Here is a 9372-nt window from a genome sequence, read left to right as displayed (position 1 = left end):
ATGCAAACCTAAAGTGATGATGACTTTAATAAACTAAATTAAGTGAACTATGGAACCAGTATCTCATCTTCCTTTAGTATATCTCATCTCAAACATCAAGGAAGTAAGCAATGCCGTCAACATCTTACTTAAACAAACATGATGCGATTAGCTCAAGAGAAACTATGCCACGATGAAGCTTTCCATTCGTTGTTCTAGTCCGTACCCAGATCTTGTGGGGTTGAGGTTGTACTGCATGCACGGTGGAGGGGTGCAACGGCCAAGAGAACGAGCAGAACGACAAGCCGAATTCATACCTTAAGGATGGTACGCGCGAAGAGATGGGATCGCCCGCCGCGGTCGCCGCCGATTCAGCCGGCGCAGATCCGGCCTTCTTCTTCTTCGGTGACGGCGTGGGGGCTGGGGTTGGTTGGGTGGAGGACGAGGACGATGAATTTATTCCTCTCGCCGGGCAGGTCGAGGACGGAGAAGGTCAGGAGCGGCGAGCGGCGACGAATAGATCGGAGGAGGATTCTGAACTGGATCGAGTAGACATGGATCTGGTCCTCAGGTGATCGGTTCAAGAAAAGATATTTCCCCCTGGACCATTATGCCCTTATCGCAATTAACATATTAAATTTAATCAATTAAAATTCCCCGCAAGATCTTACGGCTAATAAAAATCAGACGTGATCAGACATGTAAGTACTGCTAAGTACTCCAAGTACTAACCCAATCACCGTAAAACAGCTCATCATATAAACCACAAGTGTTCATGCTCACAAACGTGAGTACCCAGCTTATACTGAATCCAGGAGATATTCAGGGAGATAAATTCATGAGAAAAGTATAGTTTTCGTCCCTCAACTCTAGACTTCGCCAAAGAGTTCCGCAAAGCTTGGAGAGGCGTGATTCTGGACCATGGTTCAGCCGAACCTATGGTCGATGCCGTACGATTCAACATCCTGCTACATGTGGATCCGCATCATGCATTGTTTAACATGCAAACAGCTCCCATCATGCATTTTTTAATCAATCATGCACGGATCCTTATGAAAAGTGTCCAGAGATCAATGGTGTCGAGCGTAGGTTCGGCTGAACCATGGTTCCGTATAACATTTTCGGCAAAGCTTGATCGATTACAAGTTACAGCCATTGCACAGGTAACCTAGTGGTACATTATTTGACGTAAACAGAATGCATATCTATCTAACAGGGTGCAATGCTGTTCTCCTATTGTGAACTGCAAGAGCTTTCAACCCTGTAAAGCTTTTCCATGGAATTAGAGCTGAATGACCTTCAACTGCATGCGGCAGGCCTGACTCCACTCGTGGACTAGTCTCGATATTTCCTTCCACATCTTCATCGGTTTCAATGGTTTGAATTCCATTACTGCACATATCACAAATGACTTCAGAACAAACTTGTACGAATTGGTGTAATTTAAAGATTTTGCCAAATGCCAGTAACAAAAATGGAGAACAAACTAGTACAAAAATGTTGACGTGGTACATGCGATGGGATGGATGATTGCATTTGTTGGTTAAATGCAAAATAGATAGAAAGACATGCATCTAGTTATCTGTAGCCAATACGGTCTCCTAAGGTTTGTAATTAAACTAGAGCCCCTGTTCCTCCGGTCATGGTTATGCAGCAGTTTCAGTAAGCTAGGCAATGTACACGCATTAGGCATACATGGCGCAACATGTTACAAGATCTAAAATATTCTTGTAAAGAAAAAAATACAGAGACAACCGGGTGCTAATTAAGCTACCAACAGAGAAGTTGCTTCAGTTTAATTTAATTAATTGAACAAACAATTTACAATCTAACGTAACTACCTGCTACTAGCATAGTCATATCAGAGAAACAGAGGCTCTGGGTGGCTTCCTCCAGCAGTCGACAACCACTTTGTGCCTGACGGTGACAGCTCGGGAGTGAACAGCATGGGGTTAATAAGAACAGTACTAATAGCACTACAAAAGCAGAGCAACGCTGCTTAATTCTAGCTAAGCAGTATGCACATGCATGTGATTTGATTTAATTCCGCATATAGAAGCGCTGGTAGTTACACAGACCACATAAGTGGATGCTAAGCTACCAACACAGAAGATGCTTGAACAAACGGTTTACACTTTACAGTACTACAAAAGCAGAGGACTGAATGTAGCTTCAGGAGGCTGTAAAGGAAAACTTAAGAAACACTAAAACTTTCTGAAGAAGGGCAACTCTACATAATTTTAGCATGCAAACCATCAACCAAAGCCGGAATTGTGAATGGTACAGCAGATTGCAATTAAGCTGGAACCAATGGAGCAAACCGTCACATACTAACTACCACTAATCTAGGCAGGAATTTGCCCGGTCAAAAGTAATCGAACAATGCAATCTTACATAATACTCAAATCGTCTTCAAAAGAAAGAACCGCATCATCCGCATGGGCCATCACATTCAACAAGCGCCAATCTGCCTCACCTCCTCCAACTGACTGACATTAGCTATCTTTTACACCGTAGTCCGTAGTAGAAACAAATGCAACAGCCCTTCAGTTGCAGAAGGCCTGCCTCCACTCACAGGCTAGCCTTGGTATTTCCTTCCATGCCTTTGGTTCGAACGGTTCAACTTCCGTTACTGCAGATATCACAAATGATGTCAGAATGTAACATGAAAATGTATACCACATGACATAGAGAAAATGGAGAACAAACTTGTACAAAATGTGTTGACATGGTACGCATGATGGGATAGACGACTGCATTTGTTGCTTAAATGTGAGAGATAGAAATACATGTGTACCTTCAAGATGGGCATCAAGACGTTTGTTGATGCTGTCGAGTTGCTGTTGCAGGTATATAGGGAGCTTCTTCATAGCTGGACATGGTTATAGGTCAATGTCGCTTGCTTCAGCTCTTGCAAACAATCAAGCTTCCTATGCCGCCCGGTTACCATCTCAGTGATACAGACCAGCTGGGTGACGACTGGACAAAGACACAGCTAGCAATATGCCCTGTTGCCGCGAATGCGATATCCCCTCGCCGCAGAATCTGAAACTGAAATCCCTCCGCGAACCAGAACCACAACTGTCATCATCCGGTCCGTGACAAACATAAACTTCCACGATGATTGATAGCCTCAACACTCAAACAGGCATCGCTCCCAACATCTACATGGACATAAAAAAATAATAAATTAATTAATCTCAACGCAAAGAGAGCCCGAATATCAACAAGCATCGACGTCACTAACTAAGACACAAACAAGGAGAGAACCCTTGCAGCGCAGTCTACATATGTGTCAGTTTGAACTAGTAACGATCCCCTAACACTTCAGTCTTGGGTGTCATCTCCAGGGCTAACTACTGGGTATATATTGCCCAGGAAAAACCACACGGACAAAGAGGTTCCTGACCAGGCAAAAGACACCTCAAAACCACTCGGACAAAGCCGAGTGGTTTCCTCCAACTGACTGACATGACACCTCGAAGCCACACCTGCTGCTGCTCAGTTAATCAGCTTCGGTGATGCAGTGTTGGAGTTGTCTCCTCTAATTTTTTTTCCGCGTAACATGGCTATTACTATGGCATAATCTAGATATGAGGTCCAGCCCACCTCCAAGTCAATTCAACTGGGATCTATCCCACACCTTTCTGTCACCAACTGCAAAAAATTTAGTCAAACAGGACTAGAATGTTCACACGCCTGAGGTTTTCACTTAACCTGGAAAAGCATTGAAGCAGATTAAGTCTCAGTTTAAATACTACTACTATTTGAAACTAAGTAACAAACGCTGGAACAAACTAAGCTTCTCCTAAATCTGGGAATTGTCCCAAGGAAATAAATTGTGTAGTTTACACTACAAGAAGCTGAAGTCTGAAGAAGATAATGTTCAAAGTTCAACCAAACCTGATTGATTACAATCATGACATGGCCTAGTAGTAAATTATTTGAAGCACACAGAATACATGCCCTTTGCATTTGGTTTTCGTCCTGCTTACCCCGGTTAACAGCCAGACAACTTTGTTCTCCTGTATGAATTGCTGGAACAAACCAAAGCCATATCAGGTTGTCTCAGCCTCGGATGTCATTCAGTGATGCAACTCAACTCAACGCAAAGCAGGTCACCCTACACTATAGGCCCCAAACAACTCTCGCTCGAGAGCTAGCACAAGTGAATAGTCACCAATTTCGGTGTTCATTGAAGGATCTGATACATCTGAAGTAAATGCATCTGAAGAAGATGACTGATCACCAATTTCGGTAGGCTGCCTCCACTCACGAACAAGTCTTGGTATTTCCTTCCATGTCTTCGGTTTAAATGGTTTAAATTCCGTTACTGCACATATCACAAGTGATGTTAGAAAAAACTCGTACAAACTAAGGTTACCTGAAAATTTATGTCATATGACATTTAAATAATGGAAAACAAACTTGTACAAACATGTTGACGTGGTAGATGTGATGGGAATGGATAACTAAATTTGTTCTCAAAGATAGAAAGACGTGCATACCTAAATAATGGGCATCCAGTTCTTTGTCGTCAATGCTGCCCAGTTGCTGCTGCAGGCATCTAGGGAGCTTCTTTATACCAGGACAACCTGTAATTCTAAGCCACTTTAGAGACCCGTATGCTTGCTGCTCATTCGGCAGTGATGCAAGGGTTCCGCATCTATGAAGCAAAAGGGATTCCAACGATGGGGGGTGCTCTCCTGACAGAGACTCCAAAGATGTCAACCACATGTTACTACTAATGCACAGTTCCTTGAGGGACGTGGGCAGGAGAATCCCCCCCAACATGTTAGTACAGGAGTATATTTTTAGAGATTGGAGACGAGGAGGAAGTGAATGCTTGCTTGCTGCTGCCGATGATGGCTCTGGTACATTGATGGAAGCAACGACTTGTGGTTTCTGGAGCTGATCTAGCTGACATGTCAGGACTTGAATACTAAAGCAGCTAGCTATAAAGATGGTCTCTAAGGATGGAGGGAGATGTAGAACTGCTGGTAAACTACCACAGCCAAGTAACTCTAGATCTTCTAGGCATGGACAAAAGTGATTCGCGGGTGATACAGCAGTGCGCACGATTGCCTCACTGCAAGAAGACCCATGAACTGACTTTGACATGCCCTGCTGCTTGCCAAAAATGGACTCAAGCTTACAGCACCCATAAATATTCATTTTCTTGAGAGATGCCGGGACGTTGAACATCTCTACCAAACATGGACAATTTTTCAATAGAAGAGACTCCAGACCTGGTAGATGATGACTCCTTATTGCTGATGGCCCAGGAAGAGGCGGTCCATATCCAATCAGATTTTGGCAGTGTGTAATTGCTAACCTCCTCAAGGATACCAAGCTTTGGAACACTTCCCGTGGCCAGTGGACGAGCACATTGCATCTACCAATTTCCAACTTTTCAAGGTGTACAAAATAGTCCCACAGCTCTAGTGCACATGGTCCAAAGAATGAGTTGCAGCAGTCTAACTTCATAACTGCAATAGGGGATGTCTGGTTCCATTTCTCCTTGCTGTCCACCGGTACAATTGAAGTCCACTGAGCCCCTGATGTTGTTTCTGTGTACTCTAGCTTCAATACCAGATTGGTCAACGAAGACAAATATCTTTCTACCCAATGGAATATCTCTTGCTTGCCATCTTCAATTTCCAATACACTGAGTTTTGGTGCTTCAGGTAAATCTATCAGCTTTGGGCAATTCTGAATTGATACTTTCTCAAGCTGGGGAAACAACATATGTTCCCCTTCAGCAGCACCATCCCATCTCTGAAAGCTCTCCAAGCCATTGAGTTTGAGTACATTTAGGGCAGGAAACGCTGAGCGCACCAATCTATAACCACCTCCACTACATGGTTCTTGAAGAAATGGTGCCTCGGGCAAACCTATCAACTTTGGGCATTTCTGAATGGATAGTTCCTCAAGCAAAGGAAACAGTATATATTCTCTTTCAGCAGCAGCATCCCATCTCTGAAAGCTCTCCAAGTCATTCATTTTGATCACCTTTAGGGCAGGAAACGCTGAGCGCACCAATCTATAACCACCTCCACTGCACGGTTCTTGAAGCAATGGTGCTTCTGGTAATGCTAACAACTCTGGACATTTCTGAATTATTAGTTTCTCAAGCTGAGGAAACAATATCTGTTCTCCTTGAGACTCTTCAACTGCATTCCATCTCTGGAAGCTCTCCAAATTGTCCAATTCAAGTACCTTTAGGGCAGGAAATGGTGAGCGTACCAACCTATAACCTCCACCACACGGTTCTTGAAGCAAGGATGGTTCTGGCAGCGCCGTCAACTTTCCACAATACTTAATAAACAACTTATCAAGCACAGGAAATATTATTTGTTCTTCTTGCCTCTCATTTCTTTCCCACCATCTCTCAAAATCCAACAGATGTTCCAGCGTAATCTCCTTCAGTTTAGGAAAACTGAAGGATGTACCACACCTGAACAAAACTTTCAATCTTTCACAATGAAAAAGATGGATGGCCACCATGTTTTGCAACATGCCCATCCACTTGCCTCCATAGGAATATATCTTCAGAACCTGCAATCTATCATGTGGTTCAAAATTGTCGAGCACATTGCTGTCCCGAACATAACTCCATCTTAAAGTCAGTTCTTTGAGATCCTTTTTGTTTCCAAGATTTGCCACTCTTGCCTCCAACTCTATAACATTCTCTACCCGACGTAGCTCTAGCTGACCACCTAGGTTTAAATGCTGCAGCTCTGCAACATCACTGCAATCAGTGCCAGTAATTGCTGCTACAAAACATGTAAGTGTTCGTAGGTTAATGAGTTTTCCGAGTTCTGGAGGCATGCTGTTCAATTTAAAACATCCATGAGTGTAGAGGTGACAGAGGGAAGTCATATACTTCATTTGCCTCGGAAGTCGAACAAGATCAGAGCAGTTGGAAAGGTCCAACATTTGCAAATTATATAGAATACTTATATCTTCAGGAAGTGCTTCGATACGACTTTCTGAGAGATCAAGGTACCTCAGGTGATGCAGATACTTTGGTTTCAGGAGAAATATTTCTGTTCTCATACAGATTTGCAAGGCATGCAAAGAGCTGTACTTTGATAGATGATGTAGTGAGCTCCAGACAACATTATTGCATAATAGTGTTTGGATAGCAGAGGATCGTTTCTCCATAGAATGATTCAAAATACCTTCTATATTTCTACTCAACAAAAATAAGTGACGAGTATTATCTAGAAGCCACTCGTTTTGATTTGATTCCTTAGTTCCAGCAACACATTCCTTTTCCATAACAGATATTGCAACATCATGCATGAGATCATGGATTTTACATGTAGTTCTGGGATAATACCTCATGGAATAATACCCCCCGAAGTCTTTACTTTCCTTTATGTCCAGAAAGAATGACCTTGAGGCAAGCTCAATGAAAATATGTTTTCCAATGGTTTCAAGATTATCTTCCTTGTGCTCTGGGATAAAGCCATTTGCGATCCATAGTCGGATCAGCTTGTCCACATCAATTTTGTAATCCTTTGGAAATACAGCACAAAAGGCAAAGCATTGCTTCATGTGTGATGGCAAGTCATTGTAGCTAAGCTTTAATATTGGCAGAATTCCAGTTTCCAAAGTGCAAATGCTGCTTCTAGATGATATAGCCTTCCACTCTTCGACGCTAGTCTTGGTACGAAGTACAGAGCCCAGTGCAGTTGCAGCTAAAGGAGAGCCAGAACATCTGCTTACAATCTCATCAACCATCTTGCTTAACTCGACAGGCTTTTCTTTCTCGGAACTGAATGCTCTAGCCTCAATAATTTCCTTTACGAAGCAATCCTCCAAAATATTGAGATTGTAGGCTCTACCTGCACCCATAATTTCAGCGACTTGTTTATCACGAGTTGTTGTTAACATTGCACTACCCATGCCACCATGTTGAAGACAGACCTTCAGCCTTTCCCACTTATAGACCTCTCTGTTCCACACATCATCCAGTACAAGGAGAAACCTCTGTCCACTAACCAATTTTTTAAGTCTCTCGAGTGGTGGTTTGTCTGTATCATTATTTTTGTTGGGAGATGCTTCAACTATACTCTTAGCCAGGGAGTTCACATCAAAAGTATCAGAGACACAGACCCAAAGTAGCAACTGGAAATGCTTCTGAATTTCAGGTTCATTGTATATGAGCTGTGCTAACGTGGTTTTGCCAAGGCCACCCATTCCAACAATGGGTACAATGGTGAGATCTACATTGGTAGATTGACCAAATAGTGTATCAACAATATTCTTCTTATCTTTGCCTCTAGATCTGCCAACAATTTCTCTTGGGTCGATGATAACATAATCTGTTTGCCTCCACTGCTTGGAGACTGGTGGTTGTGGTTGGTACTTGAACCCAAAGACCTGCATCTCTACTATGAGTACCTCGATGGCCTGTAGAATCTGGCAAAGCTTGCGACCCATTTTGTAACGGAACACAACACGGTTGTGAGTAGGGTAGAGTTTGATTACATTGAAGCCGAGCTTGGTGCAGTGCCCATTCTTCTTGGCTTCACGTCGGAGTGCTTCGTATTTGAATTCGTCAAAGACTTCATTTGCTTTATATGCCACTATCTTGAGCTCCTGGAGCCAGGCTTTCGCACCTTCTCTGTGTGCCGTTGCCTGCTCCTCGGCGTCGGTGATGACATCAAGGATGGCTGGAAGCTTGCGTTTGAGAATTCTGTGCTGCTTCTCCATTCCCTCCATCACCTTGTACTGGTCCAGGAGGGAGCTGGACGCCTTGTTCATCAGCATGCACACCAGTGGCCGGATCGCCATGGTGGCCACCAACTCCGCCATTGTAACGCTCACAGCCCCCTCAACACATGCAGAACACAAGAAAACACAAGCTAGTATAGTGCAGGATGGAGAAGAGAATGGTGTGCAGATAAACCAATTGGTGTTATTAACGATATGATGTATATTTCAAATGAATCAGATGGCAAAACCGAGGCACCAAAGACAATGCGCACTTCAATTACAAATCGTCCACTTGAATATATAATTTATTTTAATAAGTTACACGCTCCTCCGTTCTTCCTAGGATTAAACGTAGAATTTAATTCTGTTGACACATAAAACAAACGTAGAAACTAGAAACAATTCGAATAGCCATGATGATCGAGATCATTCAGACATAAACGGTACACAAACAAACCAAGTGTGAGGCAACGATAGGTATGTGAGACAAGAGAATTACCATCACAGCAAGAGGAGCATAGATGTCAAGTCATACATACTAGAACAAAGTTAACATAAATTTTAATGATGCAGGTTTTAAATTAGTCAGATGGTGAGATGGCTAAAGCGACGCACTGACACCCATATGAGACAATTTGCACTTCAATTCCAAAGCATCCACTTGTA

General features: G+C 43.0%; 1 protein-coding gene across 1 annotated transcript; it reads right to left on the bottom strand.

The window, feature by feature from the left end:
- Nucleotides 1–3691: 3691 nt before the first annotated feature.
- On the bottom strand, nucleotides 3692–9100 carry LOC125532506 (putative disease resistance protein RGA3). The gene is made up of 4 exons (XM_048696551.1): nucleotides 5874–9100; nucleotides 4488–5672; nucleotides 4160–4312; nucleotides 3692–3696 (listed from the first exon to the last, which is right to left on the bottom strand). The coding sequence occupies exons 1-4, from the start codon at nucleotides 8803–8805 to the stop codon at nucleotides 3692–3694; spliced, it is 4275 nt and encodes a 1424-aa protein (XP_048552508.1). The 5' UTR covers nucleotides 8806–9100.
- Between the last annotated feature and the right edge of the window lie 272 nt (nucleotides 9101–9372).

This window comes from Triticum urartu, chromosome 1 (assembly GCF_003073215.2).
Source record: "Triticum urartu cultivar G1812 chromosome 1, Tu2.1, whole genome shotgun sequence".
NCBI lineage: Eukaryota > Viridiplantae > Streptophyta > Magnoliopsida > Poales > Poaceae > Triticum > Triticum urartu.
This window is presented reverse-complemented; position numbering and strand designations above follow the sequence as displayed.

Coding starts and splice junctions, on each gene's coding strand:
- LOC125532506 (XM_048696551.1), bottom strand. CDS start 8,805: ATGGCGGAGTTGGTGGCCACCATGGCGATCCGGCCACTGGTGTGCATG. Junction 5,673..5,873: donor GAAATGCCCAAAGTTGATAG/GTTTGCCCGAGG, acceptor CAAAGCTGATAG/ATTTACCTGAAGCACCAAAA. Junction 4,313..4,487: donor ACTGGATGCCCATTATTTAG/GTATGCACGTCT, acceptor TGATATGTGCAG/TAACGGAATTTAAACCATTT.